This window comes from Rhamphochromis sp. 'chilingali' (assembly GCF_963969265.1).
Source record: "Rhamphochromis sp. 'chilingali' genome assembly, chromosome: 14".
Lineage (NCBI taxonomy): Eukaryota > Metazoa > Chordata > Actinopteri > Cichliformes > Cichlidae > Rhamphochromis > Rhamphochromis sp. 'chilingali'.
This window is the reverse complement of record NC_137941.1, coordinates 21255229-21280776: the sequence shown is the minus strand read 5'-3', so window position 1 is coordinate 21280776 and position 25548 is coordinate 21255229. Positions and strand designations below refer to the sequence as shown.

Genomic DNA, 25548 nt, shown 5'->3' with positions numbered 1-25548 from the left:
CTATTGCAAAATGTTTTTTTTCCCATAAATTAACATTTAATTGCATTATTTGATCATTAAAAAAAGAATGAATGGTGCCACCATATATATATATATATATATATATATATATATATATATATATATATATATATATATATATATATATATATATATATATATATATATATATATATATATATATATCCTGCAGAGGAAACTGATTTGAATGACACCGAAGGACTCACTGAATTTAATTTAGAGGGATAGTTTAAAGATTGTTTAGCGAAAACGAAAATTTTTTTGTTAGTTAATCATCAAAAACATTATTTGGGATTGTTTTGTGTACAGCTGTGAGATGCAGTTCATGGATGTCCTGACTGGCAGCAGCTTCATTTCTCAGGATGACAGTGATCTCAAGATCACTGCCAATGGAGTAAAACTGTCCCTGGATAGAAAAACACAGAGAAACTCTGACAGAACGCACAACAAAAAGGGAAAAGGCAGCCAACGTTTAAAAGAGAGCTTTGAATGTCTTTTAACGAAGCCTGGAGAGAATAAATCCTGGCCGACATCTTCCCCCAGTGGACGGAGGAGGCATTACCATCTATGTAGGTATTACGTCTCTGATGTGTCAGGGGGAGTCAGGGCGAGTCTCGACTGCAGACATCGTCGATGCGCGCAGGATGCTCATCAGCATGACAAGAAACCATCGCTTTTCTCTTGAAGGTTAGACATTTGTGTTTGTTTCTAATTCCTCGTATTATTATTTCACGGTTTCTCGAGGGTTTTTGCTCCCGGATATGAAAGCTGTCTCAAAGCGAGAGCACCGCCTCGCAGCGGGATCACAATAATACGTGTTTTACAGTCGTAGCAAAAAACAAATGAATAAAATAAAATGTGTGCAGCTGATTTGTTTTAAATTTAAAGCAGTGCTAAACGAGCTGTGGGTCACAACCCGCAGCGCCGTGCTGCTGCCTCCCTCAGTGAGCATCAGCAGACATAATGACGCAATGTTTGTTATTATTTGGTAGTGTCGGTGAATGAGCATATATCCACGCTTTAAGTATGGTGTCAATGGGCCTGTCATTGGCTAAACCTTCCATAAATAGATTTGTAGTGGGAAGCTTCGGCCTGTTGTTTATTTCCACGCAGACTGCCTGCTGAATAACACCCAGCTTTCTGCTGAAGCCTGAAAGAGTGTGTATCTGATATTATGAGGTTATATGTTGGGGGCTTTTTTTTTTATAATGCACTGGTTGCATCCAGTGTCATATTTACTGCTTTATGAAGCCAGAGTCCTCCCTGATGTTCCCAAGGGGCAGGGAAAGGATTAAATTTGATCTTCTGAGCCACTCTTTTCATAACAGAGCAGGCACTGGGTTCTTTGGGGATTCACTTCTGTCTGCCCTTTCTGTCCTGTGCTCATGTGTGTTTCAGAGGAGTATTTTTGATTGAACAAATCAGATTTGCCACGTTCTGCCTAGTGTGTTGAGGGAAATCCATGACTTATTCTCCCGAGAATCCATTTGGTTGAAACATAACCTAAAGCAGTTCATCTCAGTTGAGCTTCCTTTATAATTCTCAGTTCTCTGAAGAAGACTTCTTTTTCCCGCTTTCTAAATGTTCTCTTCATATATTCTCGTCTTCTTCAATCAGTTTGATCAGAGAGCATTTTACGGCTCAGCTTCCATGATTATTGGTGCATCCATGTGCACGTGGCTGTGACAGACATTTCCATATGCCAGGTAAGCTGATTGTAGACCAGATTCAAGGGAGAGCAGCGAGGCACAGGCCAGCTCTGGACTGAATCTGAATCAATAAATGGAAATGAAGAAGAACATTGAGGTTACAGAGGGACAAGGGAAAGGAAGTTGGCTTAAATAACAAAAAGAAAACAAAAACAAAAGAAAAACACAGGATTGATCACAAAGGGATGAGGAGAAGGAGGAGAAGCTGTGGAAGCGCTGCAGTGCAGCCGGTGCTGACAGCACCTGCAGGGGGTGAGCCGCCAGACCAACAAACTGGGACACATTTGTCTCCAAAGCATCCCAGTGGACTCAGGAGCTCCCGAATCTCCGCACTCTTACTACACACCATTTCACCTGCTTCCCTGCAGCATGTTCACCATGTTTGTTGCCACACTGTTCAGCTAGAAAACAGAAACAGGGTCTGTTTAGTGTGTGATTGGGGTCAGATGTCACCTTCAGGACAGCAGCTGGATTTATCCTCTTGCTCAGTTTAGGATGACGATGAAGAATTAGCTGACGCGCTGTCTGACTTCATCCCTCTGGTGCAGGACAGAAACTTGCATTCATTTTGACCATTATCATCTTCTTCAGCTGAACTCCAGTAAAACCAAATTAACATTGCAAGATTGTTGTTGTCATCAGCTTTGGTGGATGTTTGAGATCTTGGAGTGGACTTTTGCTTAATACACTGTTTCAGGTAGTTTGCTTTCAGATAAAATATGCATAAAACCACCTTTACTGACAGCAGCTATACAGCGAGGTAAGCTGCACACACTTTTAACGTCAGCATAAAATTATGTCAAAGAGAGGAAATCAGCTACTTATACACTGTGGTCATCCCTGAGACCAGAAACAACCCATTGGTGTTCTTGGGTCATTAATCCAATATATGTTTATTGGTATCAGTATTTATAACAGCTGTTAAAGGAACCTTCTTTTTTTTTCAAAGTTAAGAAAAGATGGGAGAAACACCCTTCACCACACTGAGTGTTGATGTTGCATAGTTCATCCACCAGAGGGCTCCCTGCAGCTTCTCTGTTGGAAGCAGCCTCAGAGCGTAAACGAGTAAACAAGTAAATAAATACAAATAACAAATGTTAGGTGAATTTGTTCATGTTTTGTGACTGAACAGAAAAATATATCTGATATATTATATGAGAACATCAGTAGAACATCAGTATCTACATTTTTTTTTTATCACACGTTATCTTTTGGCGTTATAATCATCACGTGCTTTCAGCTTGCCAGCGTGTGGTTTGTCGTGGTGAACCTTATAGCTTCAGGGCTTTTGCTCGGCCAAATTATGAATCCCAAGATTGTTTTTTTCTCTGGAGGAATTATTAAAGATATTTTGCTGAGAAAAAATATTTATCGGTTTCAACTAAGCATTTGCAAATGAATAAATAAGGGCAAAAAACAAGTAAGTTTAAACCTTGCAGTACATACTGCCAATCCCATAAGTGGCTTCATAAAAAAATAATCAGGCTAAGCTCCATAAAGGGCCAGACAAAGAGAACATGTTGGATATTTACGGTGATGTGACTCAGAAAGACCAAACCGAGGCACCGCACAAGTTCATATATGTAGAAATGAAAAGGTTTCTAATCAGTTTGCTTTGAGTTGACAATGTCTTTGAAAACTGTAGTTGCTCCTGTGCACTCTTCATTCTTGGGTTTTGCAGGGATCTAAAGAAAGAATAACCGTGTTATTAATACGATTAGCACTCATACTCACAATACTTCTACTACTGCTAATAATAATCTGACCATTTTCCTGTTAATATAAAACATATTTGGTTTTGTAAAATTTCCAGTACCGACTGATATATGAAGTGCAGTTCATAAATCAGTCCAGATGACAAAGCTGTTGATGTTCTCTCATGTTGTACGCTGCTCAAACAACTTAAAGGAAGACTTTTTAATCAGAGTACTGCATGAAGTCTGTTAACATCTGGGATACTGATCAGGTTATTTAAGTAGCAGACAGCGTTGTTAATCAGTTTCAGCTGGTTTGGTGTTAATGAAATTGACAACAGGTGCATTAAAGATGCAACAATGAGACAACATCCAAAACAGGAATGGTTTTACAGGTATACTACTGGAATTTTTCCCCTCCTCCTTATTTCTGACTGGTTTTTCACTGGTTTTTGCATTTGGCTGGGGTCAGTGTCGTTACTCATAGCATGAAGTGCTATCTGGACCCTACAGAGGTTGCATAGGTAGTCCACATCAGTATGTTTCCCAGCACAATCTCAAGAACATGGAAGAGATTCTATAAGACAGGCAGTTACTCTAGGAGAGCTAGACAGGGCTGCAGAAAGTCGTTAACCTATCAGCAGGTCTGTTGTTTGCTCCTTTGTAGAAGGAGGAACAGAATGAGAACTGCCAAAGCTACAAAGTGATGTCCAACAGGACACAGTGTGAATGCCTCTGACTAAACAATCACAATCAGACTTCATGAGGGTGATCTGAGTGCCTGACATTCACTAGTGTACCCTGTGCTCACTGCTCAGCACTGTGGAGCCACATTGGTACTTTCCATATAATACTGGCAGATCCACCACTTGTGTGCTGTGCTTTTAACAGATGAGAGAAGGGTCTGGAGAAGCTGTGGAGAACATTATACTGCCTGTAACATCGTTCAGCATGAACGGTTTAGTGGTGGGTTAGCGGTGGTCTGGGGAGGTATATTCTTGGAGCGACGCAGACCTCTAAAGGCTGGGCAACGGCACATGACTGCTATTAGGTATCGGGATAGAGTCGTTGGATCCACTGTAAAACCCTCTGCTGGTGCAGTGGGTGCTGGGTTCCTCCTGCTGCAAACAGTGTCTGGGTTCATGTGGCTAGAGAATGCAGCTAGTTCCTGGAAGGAGGTTTTGGTACCATTGATTGGCCCCCATGCTCACCTAACCTAAATCCAGTAGAGCACCTGTGGGACAATATGCTTCAGTCCATCCAACACAGTCAGGTTGCACCTCAGATTGTCCTCTGTGATGCTCTGGTCCAGATTTAGGAGGAGATCCCCCAGGAAACCGTTCATATTCTCATTAGGAGCATGTCCCAACATTATCATGCATGATTTCAAGCACATGAAGGCCAGTGTATTACCACATCTTAAATGATAATCAGAAGTTTTTTCGAGTGACGGCATTACCTGGTTGCACACAGCTTTCCCGTAGCGTATGAAAGTGGCAAAGTGCTCGCAGTTTAGAGTAAAAAGGTTATATGGAAGGGATTGATTGAGAAGGGCGTCACGGCGTAGCCTCATATCCTCAGGTGCTGAAGGTGTGAAGGCATGGCGATTGTTACTGACCAACGCATGGGCTCCATGTGGGACATTGACCTCACCAACAGGGACTCTGCGAATCTTGGTTTCTCCAAGGAGAAGGTCCCCACATACTGGCATGATTTTTTGCAGATAAGTACGAACAGTTGTCATTAGTTGCTTCTCATCTTGGAAAAAAAAAGGAAACAAGAAATGTTAGTGTTATAATTTGCCTGTTTAATGAATGCAATGAACACACATGTTTTACTCACCTGCAACCGCAAAATGGATTACATGTCCATCGTCATCATAGATGGCCCAGTGCGAATATCCGAGTGGGTAGGAAAACTCAATCAAGTCTCCAAATTTTGCAGTGGATACAATGTTATCAATCTGTGTTAATAACAGTTAATAATTAGAATAAAAGAAGCAAGTAGTGACACATCTCCACCCACTACCACTCCCCGTGTACCCAGATAACAGGTTCAGCTACATTACAGAAAGTGGCTGACACATTTGTTTTTTTAGTACAGGCAATCTGCTTGTCAGAGGTAAAACTTACCCAGTTTCAGTCAGCATCTGAATACATTTAATGTTGCAGAACTATTATACTGTATTTGTATTATTTGCCAGACAGGCTGGTTTGAGTTTTTCAGAAAATGCGGATTTTCTGGGATTTTTCCATACAGCTGTCTTTAGTGTTTACAGAGAGTGTGAGCGGTGGTTCCCTGTTTCAAAGTAGCGGTCAAAATACTTTGAACTGATAGAAAGGCAACAGCAACTCAAATACCAGCAGAGGTATGCAGAAGAGCACCTCTAAAGGCACAACACATAAAACCTTAAAGCAGATGGGCTATAGCAGCAGAAGACCGCACTGAGTAACAATCCTGTCAGCTAAGAACAAGAAACTGAGGCTAAAGTTCACAGAGACTCACTAAAACTGAGAAAGAGAAGATGGGCAAAACGTTGCCTGATTCAGTGAGTTTCAACTTTTCCTCCAACATCCGGGTATTAGGGTCACAATTTGGCATAAACAGCATGGAAGCATGGATCCATCCTCCATAAACCAACAGTTCAGGCTTCTAGTGGTGTAATGGTGTGGTGGATCTTTTCTGGCACACTTTGGACCTAAGCACCAGCTAAGCACCGTTTAAACACCACAACCAGCATGTGTACCCAACTACTGAAAATAAATCTGGAAGCTCAAATCATCTTAAACTAGTTTCATGAACATGATATTGAGTCCTCTGAACTAAATGTTACGAGATTTCAGTCAAAAGAGCATCTTTGGGATTCGGGGACACCTCATGGATGGGGAACTGTGTGACGCTATCGTGTCAACATGGACCAAAATCTCTGAGAAATGTTCCCAGCACCTTGTTGAATGGCAGGAGGAATTAAAGAATCAAAGCAGCTCTGAAGGTAAAAGTGTCCAGTCAGTATAGATAGATAGAAACCTACCTGCTGTTGATAATTCATGGCTGACTCGCAGTTATTTAGGTTTAAAATGAGAACTCCTGCAGCTCTCCCAGTCTGGTGTGTTTGCTGCGCTACTACATTCAACAATTAACTAACAATAAAGTAAAAAACAAAGCAATTTCTGTCAAGTCTCCTCCCAGTTCCACTCCCCGTCAAGTCAGTGAACAGGTTCAGCTGCATTACATCAAGTGGCTTTTCATAAATGAGCTGATCTAGCTCGAGGCGACCTGCTGAAGTTCAAACCGAGTGAAAAGGAGTGAAAAGCTACTTAAATAATGGTTTAATTAAATAATGTAACAGGATCCAAAGGAAGTCTTAGTGAAGCTTACCACCAAATTCCCACTTCATTTTGTGTGTATGGATTGTAAATTGCTAGTAAACTTTACTTGCAATTTACAATTTACTTACTTATTCTACTTCCCACTTTTCTACTATAGCTATACTATGAGCTGTGACAGATGTGACAGACATGAAGGTTTAGACTGCTGGTTGGATTTATAAACATTTTAAAAATATAACCCTGAAGTTCAGAAAATGGAACCTTCTGTGTGATATAGCAGAAATTTGTGGGGAAAAATGGGGAAAATTCACAGCATCAAATAGCATCTTTTGCCAAAACAGCAGCTGAAAAAGTAAAAACGTAAATATTTAGTAAGTGATTATCATTCATCACTTCTAATGATGATTAAGTCTTTTAATTGGATTGGAAAGTGGTTGTTTCAGCACTAGTTCCAGCCCCACATATGTGAACTGAGTGTATCTGATGACCGTCAGACAGATGAAATGAAGATGATCCTTCGCTCCCTGTGGCTTTGCATTAGATCCTCTATTGGTTTCCTAGAGAGCTTCCCACAATGCCCCAGGCAGTGGCGATTACAGCGTGCTAAATGCCAACCCCACTGTCAATGACTCCTACACAGCCTAATGAGGCAGAGCATCCATGCTGTAATTGTCATTTGTTTAGATCTCACATGAAGGTGTGAAGACAGGAATTAAACTACCACGGAGAATCACGCTGACTAAACTGTATGTGTGTGAGGTGAGTTCTAGCGCTGTGCGTGTGTGTCGCCGGGACGCCGCGTTTTCATTTGCACGTGTCGTGTGACGTCAGAGAGGATTCATGTGTAAAAATAGACTTCCTTTGCAGAGGTCTTCACACATGAATGGACAGAAACACTCACACACAGATGTTCTCCCCTCATCAGTGTAGCATCAAATAAACAGCAACACACAGAGACAGATGAACGCGTTGATACGACCCTCGTCTCTGTGTATGAGGAGGCAGTGATCGCGCTGAGCAAAGGCAGGTTGTATAGTTGTGTAAGCAAACATATACCAGAGAGGTTAACGGAGTCTGACATCTCACAGGAATTTGAAGCAGCTCATCGGACCACTTGCTGAATCCTTTTCATTTCTTTTAACATTACACGTTTGCTTCATGCATTTCTGGCATACAGTATTCCTTACCGAGGCTTTTTGCTTTCAAATCTCTTCTCCTCTGTCTTTGCTGAAAGGAGAGCGCTTACTGCAGAAAACAATATTGCGACAGTGTGTCAGCTCACAGGACAAAAATAGATATAGAAACAGCTTTAATTACTTGCACACCAGAAGAGACGTGTACTCACTATGGAGAACTGTGTCAGCCCTCTTTTCTAAAATATTTTTCTAGGAAGAGGAGGTGCTGTGATTTACTGAAATACGTGCAGCGTTGATCAAAATCAGACAGTATTTTTCTGAATCCATCCCTTTTGACAAGATCCTTTGAAGTGATCCTAAACCACGACAGAGCTTCCACCGTGTTTTACAGGTAGCGGTGGACGCTCACTGTCCCTCCTCCTGCTACCAGTGAGCAGCACATGGATCAACTGAAGGCAGATGCATCTCTCAGGCCCTGTGTCATTCTTTGCTGGATTTTTTCCTGTTTCTTAAGGACATGACTTAACATTGCTTAACAAACAAAGAAATCTTCCTCTAAATATTATCAGGTACAAAGACCGGACTGAAAACGAATGAAAAAAGGTCCAAAGAAATAATTTGAAAGGCTTCCTCAAAGCCTGGTGAACAATTGCAAAGTTGAATATTAAAATAAAATCTGGATCCTTGTGAATAAACTATAAAGAAATGAGGGATGGCTTAAAAAACTTAACTTAAAATACTGACAATGCTCTATTTTTTTAACCATATGTTATTATTTTTGTGGTTTCACTGATTTCTTTAAGCATTTAGCCTGAATAAAAATTGTTTTTCAGACTGAAAGTTAAAGAAAACAGTTAACCCAAACAATAAACTTATTACTAATCATTTAAGAAAATAATTTCCAGATTAACTGATAATAAAAAATAACCCGTGAATGTAGATCCACGTCTCCAACAGATCTAGATCAGCAGTGGTTTAATCTTTTGTCTCTTTCTGTTAGTTGGAAGAAGATGAAGTCAGGGGGAGATTGTTAATGTTGCACTGGAGCCAGATCTCCTCTGCTGGCACACTTGGCACAGCTTTAGTTTCCTGCTGTAGTGAATAATTTTGGCAGGTGCAGCGTCAGCAGGAAATCAACAAACCCTACGTGCTGTTTCTTTTGTATTGTCAGCCCCAGTGAAATGGTGATTGTTGTATTTGCAGTTAAACTATGAATAAAATGCTATTAGAGTGAAGTAAACAGCATTGTTGCTATTAAAACCTGATTGTATAGTGCAATTATCAGTGTACAGACCTATCACTTGATTTAGACAAGTGCATCACATCTACAAGCCAGTTTTGTGAACGTGGTTTGAAGGGTTGTGGAGATTATGAGTTTTTCTGTTACGTCTGTTTTCTATGTGAGCATTTCTGATTTTCTTTACCTGACTCCCTGTTCCTGTGTTGGTTATTAGGTTTGTCTAAAACCAGGAAAGCACGAATAGCATCAGGACGTCAATTCAGTGTGCTGCAGTGCTGTTTTTTTTCTACAGCTGTGTGAAGTCTCACTTTTTCTCTCAGAAAATGTTCTCGCCGCCTATATTAGCACGTTAACATGGGGATAAAAATATTTAGAGCAATGACACAGAGTTGCAAAACCTACAGCGCCGTTCGCCTCAGAATGAAGCATCTGTGGAAACATCATCGAGCTATTATTAGTTATTCATCCTTTAACCCTGTGAAAAAAAAGAGGAATGTAACCAGATTTTGAGCATGTGTGCTGCAAAGTGGCTTCCTTTATGTGACTAACTGCGAGCACATTGCTATTTTTCGGAGCTCAGCTGCTGTCGTGATGATGAGTTTGATGTCAGTATCAAAGAGCTGAAGATGTCCAGTTCTGTCTGATTTGCCTCGTTTTCTTTCTTTCTATCAGGTTCCGCAGTGACAAAAGTGTGACTGCTCAGATCCACACGCACACACGTCATAAGAAGGCTTACGCAAGAGTTTTGACTCTGTTCCTGCTCGACATTGTTCTGCTCTTCAGGCCTTTTTTACTCAAAAACAAAATCCTCAGCCCTGACCTGAAACCACCATGTCTGGGAAGGAGCGCAGCCCCCGCCATCGGCCATGGTCGGTCTACCGGGCTAATACGTTTGATCTCTCTGCTGAGATGATGGGGTTGGCTCTCTCAGGTAACCAAGTAACTGCTACCATGGTAACCTTACTTCATTGATAACAAAACTGTAAAGAGCTTCTGCTCATCTCTGTTTCGCTCTCTTCCCCACAGGCAGCAGTCAGGACCCAGATGAGCCCGTGCTGGAGTTCAGCGTGGGTATGTTCAGGATGTGTTTGTAGATATTGTTGCTGCACCTTACTGATGCACCAGACTGTTTATTATGTTCTACTAGAATTAATATGGTAGTGTTCAAATTATTTTATTTTGATCGATCCACAAATGCACGAGCATTTATGCAGCTAATGCTTGATATCAGAGTCCCTGTAGAAGCAAGACTCACCACTCAGCAGCCATCTTGGAGACACCCATAAGCACTTCATTTGGCAGTTAATTTAATTAGTCACAGCACAATAAAAATCCCCACAATAAGGAAATATTGAAACTTTTTTTAACTCTTAAACCACATATCATCTTCCACTGCTGTCTCTGGATTTTGTCTCTGTTGATGTTCCTTAATCCTCTAAAGCATATTAACAAGTCACAGTGCTGCCAACACTCCAAAACCAAAAACTCATTTATGCATCATATGTCTGCAGCTATCTGAAGTCCACAGCTGGTTAACTCTTCTCGAATGCACTGTTTGGGTGTTTCAAAATGATTCCTTTGACATAGGGCTGCATCATCCTACAAAGCTACACTAATCTGTCATTAAAACTTTGGAGTAAGGTGCTGCTTATCCTCAACTCTGTGCAGCATTTAAGCATTTTTTTTAGATTGTCCCACTGCTCAGCATAAATTGCTAGATGCAGTGAGGCAGACATAGACAAAAAACAAACCTTTATTTAGGATGATTTGAGAGGCCAGAATTACAAAGTCTGCAAGATGGTGAGGAAGCTGAAACCCAGAGTTAAGATAACAAGATACAGGTGAACATCATCATAGACAAAGAGATAGACGAGGAAGTTAAATGAAATAAAGTTAAACACGGGACACTAGAGACAAGTATCAAAATAAAACAGGAAGTGAAACATAGACACATGAATGAACTTAAAATAGTGGAGTTGACACAGAATGGTACAGGAAAATACTGAGGAGCAGTATTAAACTGAAACTATGAACCAAAGATTTAATACACATGAAAGTCAAGGTGAAAAATGATAAACAACAAGGAGGAGAACATCTTGAATAAGAACTCTATATCCAAAATAGTATCTTTGTTTTTTTGCAGTGAGTTTTCAGCTCACTGTTTTCAGTGAACGCTGATAGTCAGCTAGTTAGTGAACATTTAAGAGCGTTTCGCATCTGAAGAGCCAGAAAGTTCCCTAATAAGCAGTAAGAGAGCAAAAAATAAGACAGAGAGAGAAATGAGGCCAGAAACAGAAACTAAGGGGATAATAGTTCAGCAGTTTTAAAAAAATATTTTGCCTCACTACCATTAACTGGCTAAAAATGTTTAAATATTCTACTTTAAAACATGATGATTTGACTGCGATGCTGTGTTTTTGTTTTTTCATTCTCAGTCAGTTTAAGAAAAACTCATAAACATGATGTGTCCCCATAATTACTGGCTCCTATTTATTTTTTATCCACTAAAGAATTACTCAACAGCTGCTGCTTGTCAAGTACTAACTACTCCAACATACTATATTTAAATCCTCCCATTGCTACAGATTACAGACCATCCCACTGTTAAATCCCCCAGTTTGTAATCGCCTGTGTTTAAATGTCCCTGCAGCCTGCAGTGAGCTGGTGACTCCTGCACTGGACCGTAAGCCGACCAGCTTTGTGGCCGTCAGCTGCACCACTCCGCCCCAGGCCTTCTGGACTAAACACGCTCAGACTGAAATCATAGAGGTATGCTACCTTCTACCTCACTGTCACTTCCTGCCTGCCGTTGGATGCTTACACAGCCTTTTCCCCTCGTCTCTCTGTCTTCAGGGCACCAGTAACCCCATCTTCCTGAGCAGTATAGCTTTCTTTCAGGACTCTCTGATCACTCAGCAGACGCAGGTCAAGCTTTCAGTCTACGACGTAAAGGACCGCTCACAGGGCACGGTAACCCCCCCACCCCCGCCAAGACAATTTCTTACAAAGTCAATAAACTGTCTTTAGATTTTCCATTGCAAAAGTAAATAATGCTCTTCTTTAACAAATCCTTCGTAGTTGATGCTCATCTGGGTAGAACCCTCTAAATCCTTTCGGTTTGTGTGTTTTTATGTGACAGATGTACATGCTCGGCTCTGCCATGTTCTCTGTGAAGGAGCTGCTGCAGGACAAGCACCACAGACTGCACCTGACTCTCAGGTAAGAGGCACGCAGAGCACAATGTGACTTTTCTGTGTTACGAACTGCAGGTCGCATTTGGGTTTTTGGGGACGTTGCACTCACTTGGTTATCGCTTGATTTGTCAGGTCAGCGGAGAACGAGCGCGTGGGCAACATCACTGTCATTGCCTGGCAGATAGAGGAGAAACGTGAGCAGAGAGCTCCTGTCACAAGATTACAGAGGGGGGATACTGTTAATGGAAGGGTAGGAATTCACAAAAATGACTTTCGAATGAGACTTTGTTTTATAGTTTGTGGCAATATTTGAAATTAAAGTATGAAAATGTATTATTTTTTGTTAATTGATACATTGAGACAATTTCCTGTTTTACTTTTAATTTTTTCCTGATGTCAAAGTACGTGAAACATACCAGGAATAACAGCCACGGGCTTGTGAATGTGCTTGAATTGATTAAAACAATATAAAACAATTTTATTGAACTTCCTGCTTTTTCTGACTTTTTTGGTAATGTAAAGGTCAGCAGCACATCCTTCTTTATGCAAACATTGTTGTTTATGTGTGCATCAGATGGTTCTGCCTGTGGATGAAAGCCTAACTGAATCCATGGGCATCAAATCCAAGTCGTCCTCTTTGTGTAAAGATCCGCTGCTGAAGGCTGGTGAGTGAACTCTTATGTGAGCTGTTGCTACTCCGAGTTATGGGAAAGTTTCACAACCAGTAACATGTAGTTTGCTGGCAGTAACAATGGCAGTGCTCATTTATATTTTTCCTTGTTTTAGTGTTTGGCGGCGTCATGTCACGGACGTACCGTTTCCCCACTACGGATGGTAACCACCTGCGGATCCTGGAGCAGATGGCAGAGAGCGTCCTCTCGCTGCATATTCCTCGACAGTATGTCAAACTGCTGCTGGAGGAGGATGCTGTCAGGTATAATGTGAAAGATGTGTTGATGCTTTTTGAAGTGATGTCAACGTCTAATAAATGCGAACCTTTTAAGAAAGCGTTCTCTGCGTGCTACCATAGACTGTATATAAAAGATGGACGTGGTTCCGTATTGTCGCCAGTTGGTTTGTGGATTTTGAAGCCTCTGGTTTAGTTTTTACCTTCTTGGCATTTTGAAGCTGTAAGTGATCACATTTGGATAGGAGGCTGGATCGCTAAGCTATCAGGTGAAACTAGCATGTTTGGTTGGCACATGCTTCTTGTTTGTACAGTTAGCTTTTACATTTTAAATACTCCACAACTTCACAAACACATTCAAATTAGCTTAGGTGATGCCTAGTAAGCAGATGTTTTGCCATCCATCTGTGTACCCACGCATTGATCAGTGAATGATTTTAAGCCAGTTTATTGGTTTCAGTGTCTTTGTTTGCAATGAATCATTTTGTTCATGGACTGAGAAGATTCTTGATTGGTTTAGTTTGTCTCCCAATATCCTCAGTCTTAGAGGCTATTTCTTTGTTAATGCCTCCTAGCAACATTGTTAGGTGACGGCTGTGTGCAAACAGGAATAGGACCCAAGATGCAGACTCCGGAGACAAACGTAAACCAAAACAGCTTTAATGCTGAACGCAAACATAACATAACTGGGAAAAACTGAAAATAAACTAACACCGGTGGACTGGCAAAACACACAGCAAAATAAACGGTAGATCGCGACACAGACACAGAGAAACACAGGGCTTAAATACACAGAGGGAGCAATCAGGGAATGAGTAACAGGAGGGAAACACAGCTGGGACAAATCAGAACTGACGAGACCAAAGAAGCGTAAACTGAACACACTGAGATAAGACACAGACCTTCAAAGTAAAACAGGAAACACATAACACAGACTCACATGCAGGCACTACAGAGGGAACAGAGACGTGGGACCAGGGCAGACACAAACACTGACTGGATGTGGGGATACAGCAGACAGGGAAGACAGCAACTATGGAACACAGACAGAAAACCAGAACACTAAAACTCTAACCAACCCCACCCAGAGAACCTAAACTAAGAATGATCCTAAAACCCATAAAGCAAAGCTAGAATATAATGAAATAACAAAATCAAAGAACCAAAAACACAAAACACTGGGTCAACGACCCAGGGACCCTAACAAACATAAGCAGCTTCTTTCTTTCTTTCTTTCTCCCAGCTGATCTCTTTTCTGGTGAGCTGCTGCCTCAAAGCAGCATTTTCTGCGGCCACCTCCTGGTTTTCCTTCTTTGAGTCTAGAAGGGCTTGTTGCAGGCTGTGCAGCATGCTGTTGGGAGCATGTGCGTGTTGCTGGGCAGCAAAATCCGGCTCATTTGTTTCAAGTGACTGAAAAACACAAAGTATACATGTGACAGGTAAAAATACTGACCCATCCCAATGCTGTAAACACTCAAAAATATAGGTCTTAACTCACACAACTGAACCGTTTTAGCTGTTTCAGTAAATACAGTCACTCAACACTGAGAACAAATATTAGCAAGCATCTGTATAATAGTCACAAGGTTGTGTCATACAAACTGTAGGTAAATAAAAAGGCATTCAGGCCTGAGATGATGCAATAAACTGTTACTTCGCCTGTTGCATTGTCGCTTTTCTCCATATTGGCTAAACACAGACAGTGTAGACCTGCTGAAGTCAGAGTACTGCTTCAGTGTTTCTCCTGGTTATTTTCTTCAGTCTTATTTCTGTAATTGTTCAAATGGTTTGATTCTGGTTTGGACTTCAGACTGTAATTGATGGAATTCTTCACAATTTTACATCAAAATGTTATTATGTCCTGTTTGATTGAGGGGATCAAAGTGCTGTAGTTGTCGTAGCAACCCAGTTTGTTTGCTCTGTGTAAGAAAAACTTAAACTTGTACAAGTAAGTTAATGTAATTTATTTTTTTTAATGGTCATATTATGTAGCCAGCAGTACCTAAAGCTATGTAGCGGACACAATCGTCTGCACATATAAAATGTAATCATCCACACAAAATAAATTCTGCACGTCTGAAGGCTGTAAGTAGTGATTTGGCTTCAGCTTTATGAATTTATATGAATACATCTCTTTTTATCCCCCTTCTCTAAAAATGCAGTAATTTGATGCTGAAGTCAAAGCAGTCTTTTAAGATCACAGTTTGTTTAGGTCATAAATATTAAGACATGAAACAAAGCTATTTAATACAGACACTTGGGGGGGAAAAATCTGATAGATTCCAGTTTGTGCATGTAAACAGGTAGTTTTCTTTTCATCTGATACAGGTTTCCCTTGGGCAGTGTTATTAGAAAACATTGCACACATTTTGCAGATGATACACAGTAATATGTAAGTATCATCTATGATATGCAGATAATGCAGTAGCCAGTCGATGCAAATCACTTATTTAACTACAGGCATGTCTTAAAGACATAAATGCATCCTGTGATTTTCTTCTGCTAAATTCAGACAAGAATGACGTGATTGTACTCGACCCTAAAGAGTCAGAAAGATGGCGTCTAACTAGATACTTACTCTGGATGACATTACCCTGACCTTCAGTAACACTGTAAGAAATCCTGAAGTTATTTTTATATATCAGGATTTGCCCTTCATTGCACACATTGCACAAATATACAGGGCTGCTTTCTTTCACCTATGCAATGCTGCTAAAATTAGAAACATCCTTTCTCAGAGTGATGCAGCAAGAGTACTGACAGGGATGAGAGATCGTATTTCTCCTATATTTGCTTCTCTTCGTTGGCTCCTTCTAAACCGACGACTGAATTTAAAGTCCTTCTCCTCACAAGGTCATCCCTTAGTTATACTGCTGTATCCTCAGACTGCTGCAAGACTCCCCATATGTTAATATGCCACTGCTGTATCCTCTCTTTGTTTCTTTCCCCTCAACCCCAACTGGTGACGTGACAGCAGATGGCTTCTACTCCCTGACCCTGGTTTTGTTGGAGGTTTCTTCCTGTTAAAAGGGGATTTGATTGTTGGGGGTTTTCTCTCTGATACTGTAGGATCCGGGGTACTTGTGTTTGAGCCAATAAAGGTGACACAGGTCATCCCATATAAATTAGTCCATGTAAATTACTAATTACTGTAATTTATTTATTTGTGGTGTTATTTGCTCCTTTAACTTTGCATTCTTATTGTGTTTTTGTTAGATTTGTGAAGCTCTTCTAGATGCATCTTACTTTTTTTTTTTTTTTACAACCTTTTTCCCTGTCAAGAAATGACACTTATGAGGAATCTAACCAAGCGTGTACTTTTCACAGATTGTTTCGATTAAATAATAACTGCTTGAGGGTAAAACGCTGCTTAGTACTCCGAACCCCAAAAATGGCAAAGGTTAGAGAAAATGGTTTGAAGAGATATCCGCAGGCTTTCCCTTAATGGTTGACTTTAATGTCTGTAACTGCTTTACTGTTATGTTCATTTGCTCGTTCAGTTTATAACTGAATGAGCAGCACAAAACGCACTCTGTGAGCTGCTCCGTGCGTCAGCTGGATGCACTGATTGTTACTGCATGTGCAGGGTGTGCGAGCTGGAAGAACTGGGTGAGCTGTCTCCATGCTGGGAGAACCTCAGGAGGCAGATCATTACTCAGTACCAGACCATCATCCTCACCTACCAGGAGACCATAAGTGACCTGCATGAATATAAGGGTTAGTTCCATAATATACATTGTAAAGGGCCATCACACTGATTTTAAATGTCAAAATTAGTCTTGCACAATGTGACCAAAATGTATTGTTTTACAATTGGGGATGTTTCCTGATGTCAGGAAGTAAACAGCATTAACTCCCCTAATAAGATAAATGTTACAACATTGAAAATATAGCCTTTCTGACATCATGTACAGCTGTTAGCGGGTTTTAATCATTATTTTCTCCATCTTCCTTACACAGAATCACAAACAACTGCTTTTTCTCATTTCTGCTGCCCCACAGGTCCGTCATTTAAGTCTAGCACCTTGAAAGCTGAGAGGAAGTTGGAGTTCATCCCCACTAACCTACATATCCAGAGGATGAGAGTACAGGGAGAGTCTGGTTACGGTACGAATTTGTCCACAAATGTTTAATGCATGCTTTCTGTAACTTAATATTCACGTTTTTCATGGATTTCCTCCCTTCTTAATTTTATTTTCTAACCTTTAATCAGACCGGACGTACGACGTAGTAACTATTGGTGCGCCTGCAGCACATCATCAAGGCTTTAAAGGCTGCGGTCTCCGAAAGCTGCTGCACAAGCTCGAAGAAGCCAGGAAACAGTGAGTTGTTTGAAGCTTGCGTGAGGATTTGGTGGTTGTTTTTCATTTGAAGTTTATAACAAACCTTTTTTTTTTAAATTCAATCAGAACCCATGGAGAGGAGGGGTAAGGTTCTCTAAATCCTATTACAAGCTTTAAAAGTGGATAAAACCAAACCACACTTGTTTCTCAAGTAACCTCTTTTTCTTTCTTGCACACGCATCAATGCACACCTGGTTCCAGCTCTAAAGCAATGGCATACCAGCCTCAGGATGTTGTAAAAGCAAAGGAGCTGATTGGTCAGATTAACACTCTTAAGACACAAGTGTGTTACTACACTGAACGTCTGTCCCGAGCTGCCAAGGAGCGCTCAGCCAATGCTTTGGAGAGAACTCTGGCCATCCTAACAGAGAAGGTAAGACTGAACTGCAGGGATACTTAATATGTACAGTACTGTGCAAAAGTCTTAAGCCATCATATAATCATATAAGATTTTCAAAAGTGCTATTTTATGCCTGTCAAACAGTGTTATATTTGGCATATTGAAAAATTTAACAAAAGTAATGGAAAGAAATTATGTGTTTTGTGATTAGTGCCTAAATTTGCGAATTAGAATCAGCTCTTCAGTTTTATGTTATATGTAAACACAACACCGGTTCATCCCTTGATTTATGTTCCTTTTTTGTGCTTGAATGATTAATAGGTCAGTGTTAATGGGCTTAACAACCAAAAACACATTCATCTGTCAACAGTCAGGTACAAGGACTGGACTGAAAGTCTCCAAAGAAATACTTTGAAAGACTTTCAGAAAGCCTGGAGAACTATTTTTGAAGACCAGTTAATAAAAATTGCAACATCAAGATAAAAAGGTCATTAGAGTTAAAGATTCATTAGAATTAAAAGAAAATACAGGAAAGGATTCTAAAAACCTGACAAACTAACAAGGACTGAGGGAACTCACACAGATTAAATCCACACCAAGCAGAGAAAAGCACAGAGTAAAAACATAAAAGGTGACGTAAAGAAAAAACCTTCAAAATAAAACAGGAAGTGACTGGAAGAGACACACAGGAGAGGGCACTGAAACCACAGAGAAATGAAAAAATAATAAATGAATGATGTTGCAGATTACAGCCAGTGCACTAGCACTATATATCACGACAATGCTGACAGCACTGTGACTGCCAGGCAACCTCTGACTCACACAAACACAGACTGACCAGGATGAAAAATTAATTCAGTTTCATTTTATTACCTTTAAGAGCCAGTTAATAAATGTTAATGTGTTAACGTGCTTTCATGTAATGTCTGTAGTGTAACATTTCTCAGTATAACTTATCCGTCTCCGTCTGTCCTGCACCGCTGCTCCTGTAGACTCGTCAGCTCGTGACCGTGTGCGACTCCAAGCTGCTGTCCACAGCCATCGTGGCTCTGGCAGCAGCCCGCCCAGAGTTCTCTCAGCAAAGCACCCCGTCGCCATCCTCCTCCCTCTCGCCCTCCTCTCGCTCTCCGTCCCGCTCCCCCTCTCGTCACCCCACCTCGCCCTCTCGTGCTACCACCTCACCCTCTCGCCACACAGCTCCTCTGGAGGGCAGTGAAGGGACTAAAAACAAGCGCGCTTCCATGCAGGCAGATTTGCATGAAGAGGAGTGGGTAAGAGAGGAGTCCATCTGCCACTTTTGGTTAATAATGTTTTTTATATGCATGTATATATGTTTGATTTGATTGATGGTTATTTGTGCAGGAGAAGATTTGGCTAAACGTGGATAAAAGCTTGGAGTGTGTGATCCAGAGAGTGGACAGGCTGCTGCAGCGGGACAAACTCCAGAGTGACAGCAGCTCTGAGGACGTCTTCCTGCTCGCCAGTGACGAGCCGGGTAACGCTAAGAAAGGTAAACGCACGTAGACAAGATTTTTGCATGAATCCACGTACTGAGTGAGCTCAGCCGTCTAATACGAACAAAGGTACAGGTATAAACTTTCAGGAGTCTCCAGACGTCATCATCATTATCATCCCTCTCAACTATCCTGAAGCAGACCCTGGCATGCTGTCTCAGTCATGTTAATCATCTCTATTGTTTAACAGCTGAAATAAATCTTTAAGATACAAGTCCAAGTGGAAATCTGTCCGTATCCAAACATTTTTATGTTCTCTCATTTGCAGAAAGCAGCCCAGAGGTTGAAAAGTCATCCCCAGGTAGGAGCACTGTTTCCTTTACGAACAGTAGGTACATGAAAAAGTATCACAGTGCAAGAACCGATGATTAAAAAGAGGCAGAGTAGATTAAAAAACACACACAACTGTAATTAGAAGGAAAAAGACATCACATGTAATGTCACATGTAAGCAGATCTTTAAAAGAGGAGGCAAAAATACGGTGTCTTCAACATTCTCAGTCTCAACTTTGGAACAGCCAGGAGGGCTGCAGGACCTGAGGCTGCTAACTGGTTAAATAAAATGTTTCTGCTACATAGCCTGGGCCCAGATCTAGACCTGCTTTGAGAGTGATCAGTATTAAATTAAATGATAAAAGCCTATAGTGAGACTGTGGAGAGAGCCAGGATAGCAGCGATGTGATAGTTTCTGCAAAAAGCAGCAACATCTGATAGAATCAGGAGAGATCTCTCACTTTTACACTGATGTTTGACTGATGCAGGCAAAAAAAAAAAATTTTCTCTGTAATTCTTTTGTTCGTCCTCCAAATTATTGCTATTTTTAAATAAACCATAAAAAAGAAAGATGTTTAATGAAAACTGCACAAATCATTTTAAATTTGCAGACACTGTGGGGTTGTGTGTATAGCTATTACTTCAGCCATTTGTTCAGGCTATTTCAGGATTTCTGATAGAAATGTCCTCTCAAATCCCTGCAGGTGAGTGGAGCGACGCCCTGTATCCTCTCCTCACCACGCTGACAGATTGCGTGTCTCTGATGAGCGACAAAGCCAAGAAAGCCATGGTGTTTCTGCTAATGCAGGACAGCGCCCCCACCATCGCCATGAGCCTCACCCTGCAGTACCGCCGCGACGTCGTCTTCTGCCAGACGGTCTGCCGCTAACTGCTATGACTGTTACATGTACAGTGCATGAAACCCGTGCACGTGTAGGCTTGGACGTTTGTCCTTACTCAACGATTGTGATGATGTGATGTGTGCCGTTTACAGCTCACCGCTCTGATCTGCGGCTTCATTTTGAAGCTGAGGAACTGCCTCTGTGACTCAGGCTTCCTCAGGCAGCTGCACACCATCGGCCTGCTGGTGCAGTATGAGGGCCTGCTCAGCACTTATGGTAACTTTGTTTGTGCATGTTTGTGTATATAGAAATATGTAAAATCACAAAAGACTGTGTGCATCTTCCACTAATGATCTCCATGAAATTACACAGAAAATATTAGTATTATTTTTAGTAAAATTATTTTTAAAGCATTGCATTTCAAATAATAATAAGAATGAAAAAACTATAATTTCTATAGTATAATTTTTTTAAAGGTAGTAGTTGACTTAGGATCTGTTTAAAGGTACAAAAATTCAAAAGCTGCTGAAAAACTAATATAAAACTGGTTACAAAGCTTCCTTTAGCAAACTAAGTTTTGTGGTTTTTAATGTCTTTTAATATTAAAAGTCAATCAGAATTGACTCCCTGTCCATGCCCTGATTTTGTTCTTCCTTTGCCACATAAATGAAGGCGAGGAGCTGGCCATGTTGGAGGACATGAGCGTCGGAGTGATGGACCTGAGAAATGTCACCTTTAAAGTTACCCAGGCAACTTCTGGTTTCAGCCCCGACATGCTGCCGGTAATTACGGGGAACAGGAGCGGCTTTAACGTCAGGGTCCCGATGCCCGGGGCGATGTTTGACATGCTGCCACGAGAGATCCAAAACGGGATGCTGCTGCGAGTTCAGCCCGTCCTGTTCAACGTTGGCATTAACGAACAGCAGACTCTGGCTGAGAAGTGAGTCACTGAGACTAGAGGGCAGGAAAGGTAGAAAGAGATACCCATGCCAAGCTTGATAGGTCAGTCGCAAAAAGGCCAGTGAGCAGCACATTCGGCTTTAAAGCATATTTTTAAACCTCTGGCTGAATGAGGCTTGTTCACTGCATGGTCACTGCATAAATGTTCTCTCTTGCTAGACAACAAATTTAGATTTTTCTTAAAAAATGACTGTAAAGACGAGATTTTAAGTTACTAACTTTTAAAAACTGGGTTGATACATATGTGCGCTCGTTTTTGTTGCATTAAACTTTGAATGGCTGTGCTGGAAGTGAACCTCCTTCAGTACAGAAAAGCCAGACAGCAGCAGGCTATGTGTTATATTAATGAAAACTTTTAACTCTTAAATCATGCGTGTGTGCAGGTTCGGAGACACATCGCTGCAAGATGTCATCAACATGGAAAGCATGACTCGCCTCAGCTCGTACTACGACCAGTTTAAAGAGGTCCTTCCAGAAGACTGTGAGTGAAATACATAATTTATTAGTGAGAAAAGTGTATTTTCCCCCCTTTTTTTTGTTCTTTGCTCACCACTCGTCCTCTGTCATCTCCTCAGGTCTCCCTCGCTCTCATAGTACCACCAGCGTGCCCGAGCTGCTCAAACTGCTGAGCCAGAACGTGAACACCAAGAAGAACAAGAACGTGGAGATCCTGTGGCAAGCAGCTGAGGTAGACTCATCATCACTGCCTCTAATTCTAGCCCCTGAAGCGTAAAAGCTCTGTCTCCTTCTTCTAATCTCTTCCTCCGAATCCCCAAAGGTGTGTCGCCGCTTGAACGGAGTGCGTTTTACCAGCTGTAAGAGCGCTAAGGACCGCACAGCCATGTCTGTGACCCTGGAACAGTGTCAGATCCTGCAGCAGGAGCACGCCCTGGCCCCACAGGTCTTCTATCAGGCCTTGGACTGTATGCGCAGGTCAGTATCTACACCTAAAACACACTGGAAAAATAGTAATTTGCCAAAAAAGGGAAAAGAAAAAAAAAAAGTATGACTTCTGTCTCACAGCGAGGGCTGCAGGAGAGAGAACACCATGAAGAATGTGGGATGTCGTAAATATGCCTTTAACGCCCTCCAGCTTAAGGCCTTTCCCAAACAATACCGCCCTCCAGAGGGGACATATGGGAAGGTCGAAACCTAAGTGGACTCTGCTATTTGGCAGAAACCAAAAGACTGTAAGGGGATGAAGAAGATGGCGCCACACAAACAAAAGCACCAACACAAACTGGAACAGCAGCCCTTTGTTCTGTGCTTAGTCATTGTTAAGATAATAAATGTCCAAGTGCCAGTGCTCACTGTAGATCATTTTCTAGCAGACTCCCCTCTCCTCTCAGTAGTATTAGATTCAAACACTTTTCACACATACTTCACAGCCACAGTCGGCGTTCTGTGTTACTTCGTAGCCAGTGTGCAGACAGTGTTTGCTGCTGTACCAGTTGTAGCATCGGGAAGCGTACAGTCTCTCTGGATTTATTTTAAGGAGACGTGCAAAAGCCTTTAGTTTTAGAAGAAAAAAGATGTGGCACACAGATGTATTTGTACTCAGCAGAGCAGCTTTTGTTGACGCTATCACACCATCAGTTAAGAAGTGAGACTGCTGATTATCTACAAAACATAAAACGCATTGAGCCCTTTTCAGACATTGGATTCCCACTGGCTTTACCTAGTGTGTCATTGACGCAAAAGTCATTTTACTTTTCATGTTCATCACATAAATCACTTCTTTCGGTTGGTCCCTTATCCCAAAGGGTTCACCACAGCAGGTAGCTCTGGATGTATGATCTGTTTTCTTTCCTGACTCAATTCCAAAGAGGAGTTTGTATCACCAGCTGGATGTGAATCTGAAACATTTTGCTTGGCAAGCACACATGTGTAAACCACCACACTAACAGAGCCTCAGACATACTGTGGGGGTAATAATCATTTGATCCCTTGCTCAATGGAGAGAGACAGAATATGAACCAAAAATCCAGAAAAAAACTCATAAAAAATTATAAATTGATTTGCATGGCAGAGCTTGTGTACCAGTGTGGAGATGCTGCTGTGGTGTTTTAGGTTGTCAGCTGAAAGGAGATATCTTCTTTTCTGAAGTCACTGTTGTGAACCAAAGCCTAAAACAACTGAAGTCTGCTGATTTCTGGATTCTGTCTTGGCTATTTCTTAGGCAGGAAGCCTAAGGTTCAGATGTTGCCAGACTGTAAGGAGTGCATGTCTGAAAGGGGCATTAAATTTATGTGCATATTGATCTGTGCCTCACCACAAACACAGCATGTGTGGTTCACGTCAAGCCAAGCCTAAAGCACTGAGGTACAATATAAATCCACTACGTAAAACAATTTCCATCTCATAGATTTTTGTCCTCTGTCCTACTTATTTTGGCAAATGACAGGGAATAATATGGGAACAGATATTAAGGTTTGTTCTTTTTGATCAACATATAAAGACAAGTTTAAAAGACAAGAGAAGCTAGCAAGATGTCACGGGATGCTAATGACCTATCTCCTGCTGTTAACTTTAAATCCACTCTAGGCAACATACAGGTCAATAAAGTTCATCAGAGCAAGCGTAGTCACTTGTTAGAGATGTTTCTCTGGAGATAAGCTGCTCAGCAGAATCTGCAGGAGTTGTTAAAATCAAAGAGCTTATTTTGTTTATTTTCCTTAAGCAGCCATCTCTTTGTCTTTCTACAAACACGTGAATATTCTGCACCACATCACTCCAATACAAGCACAGTTCTTTGACGAGTACGGCATATATCTGACACGACTCTGGCATTTTTATTGAAATGATGTCTTACCTAACTTCTGATGTTCTTCTGATGCTACACTGGAAGCATTAAAGGAGAACTTGTGGACAAATGGTGGGCTTCAGAGTGGTCCATCACTTTATTCCACAACTCTAACATGTCTAAGGAAACATTTCTGCAGGATCATATGCAGCGCTATGGTGGTTTGAGAGCCCTTCAAACTTGAAAAGGTTTTTATTGATTAAAGCAATGTGTGTCTTGGTTTTTCTCAGTTCTCTGAAAAATTATGCAGAAGTTCTTGATTAGAATCAGAAATCTTATTCGTTTTGCCTGCATGAAAAGATCTTCAGCTATATGTTATTGCAGCTGTACACCTCTGCAGTGATGTATGGGATATATGCAGTTTTGACTATCAATGAGAAGTTGATAAAGGTTTTTAGACTCAAGTGAAATAATGCATATTGCATTATTGTGATAACGAACACCTCTTTTGTTTTCTGTTTATTAGCTGTTTGCTTAAATTCTATAATGTGCAATACTTGCAGAGAAAGGGGTTTTATTTTGACCATGTTATTTATGTTCACATGGCTGGTGCTGCCAAATGCTGTTCTAGTTTCATCCATTGTTATCGAGTAAGTTATGACTTTGATCTGACCAGTTGTATGTGCAAACAGGATGAACAGGTACCAGCGACCTGCACACCACAAAGGTATGAACTGAAGCTGGATAATGAATAAAGGCTTGTCAATGGCAAAGTGGTGTGTCTGTGAATTATGCATTATGGTTAATTTATGGTACGGTGACATGTTGGTGCAGTGGTTAGCACTGTTGCCTGCTCCTGTGCCTGGGTGAGTTCTTTCTTGGTCCTCCCACAGTCAAAAGACATCCATTAAAATCCATTAAAAATTGATAGAAAACTCATATGAAGAAAAAGAGGTCTTTTGCTTTAACCAGCCTACATCAGTTTACTTCAAACAGCCAGCCAAATTTACTGTATGAAGCAACCTAGTTTCACCTATAGTCAAAAACAAAGGACAAGGTGACTGAGCTAATTTGGGACACTGGGGTAAAACAGGCACTTAAACAGGGAACAGTGGAGCTGGCACTAAGTAAAATGAATGTAAAAGCATTGGAGGTGGGACAAGGGTCAGAGGGAAGGTATATTTAATATACAGGAAAAATGGGGCAAAGAAAAGCAACTGGATGAGATAGAAAGGGAGAAATTAAATTCTCAAGACTCTGATGAAGTCAAATGATGATAACTGCTGCTGCAGTAAATGTAAGAA

General features: G+C 41.1%; 2 protein-coding genes across 2 annotated transcripts; one reads left to right on the top strand and one right to left on the bottom strand.

The window, feature by feature from the left end:
• Positions 1-629: 629 nt before the first annotated feature.
• inpp4aa (inositol polyphosphate-4-phosphatase type I Aa) lies at positions 630-25000 on the top strand. The gene is made up of 24 exons (XM_080903667.1): positions 630-708; positions 9802-10060; positions 10156-10200; positions 11780-11898; positions 11983-12099; positions 12269-12348; positions 12456-12573; positions 12898-12988; positions 13110-13257; positions 16817-16947; positions 17233-17337; positions 17444-17552; positions 17640-17657; positions 17775-17946; positions 18906-19184; positions 19276-19423; positions 19696-19728; positions 20404-20576; positions 20694-20817; positions 21214-21481; positions 21885-21982; positions 22077-22189; positions 22280-22434; positions 22525-25000. The coding sequence occupies exons 2-24, from the start codon at positions 9961-9963 to the stop codon at positions 22655-22657; spliced, it is 2877 nt and encodes a 958-aa protein (XP_080759793.1). The 5' UTR covers positions 630-708; positions 9802-9960; the 3' UTR covers positions 22658-25000.
• Positions 2605-6550, bottom strand: LOC308410288 (phospholipase A and acyltransferase 2-like). Its single transcript, XM_080903530.1, has 4 exons — positions 6456-6550; positions 5267-5387; positions 4884-5182; positions 2605-3415 (listed from the first exon to the last, which is right to left on the bottom strand). Exons 1-4 carry the CDS (start codon positions 6471-6473, stop codon positions 3332-3334), a joined length of 522 nt encoding a protein of 173 aa, XP_080759656.1. The 5' UTR covers positions 6474-6550; the 3' UTR covers positions 2605-3331.
• Positions 25001-25548: the final 548 nt, after the last annotated feature.

Excerpts from the sequence above, each read along its gene's own strand:
- LOC308410288 (XM_080903530.1), bottom strand. Across the intron at positions 5,183-5,266 it reads AATCCATTTTGCGGTTGCAG|ATGAGAAGCAACTAATGACA; the intron begins GTGAGTAAAACA and ends TTTTTTTCCAAG. Across the intron at positions 3,416-4,883 it reads GGAAAGCTGTGTGCAACCAG|ATCCCTGCAAAACCCAAGAA; the intron begins GTAATGCCGTCA and ends TTCTTTCTTTAG.
- inpp4aa (XM_080903667.1), top strand. The coding sequence starts at position 9,961 with ATGTCTGGGAAGGAGCGCAGCCCCCGCCATCGGCCATGGTCGGTCTAC. Across the intron at positions 12,349-12,455 it reads AGACTGCACCTGACTCTCAG|GTCAGCGGAGAACGAGCGCG; the intron begins GTAAGAGGCACG and ends TTGATTTGTCAG. Across the intron at positions 19,424-19,695 it reads GCCGGGTAACGCTAAGAAAG|AAAGCAGCCCAGAGGTTGAA; the intron begins GTAAACGCACGT and ends TCTCATTTGCAG.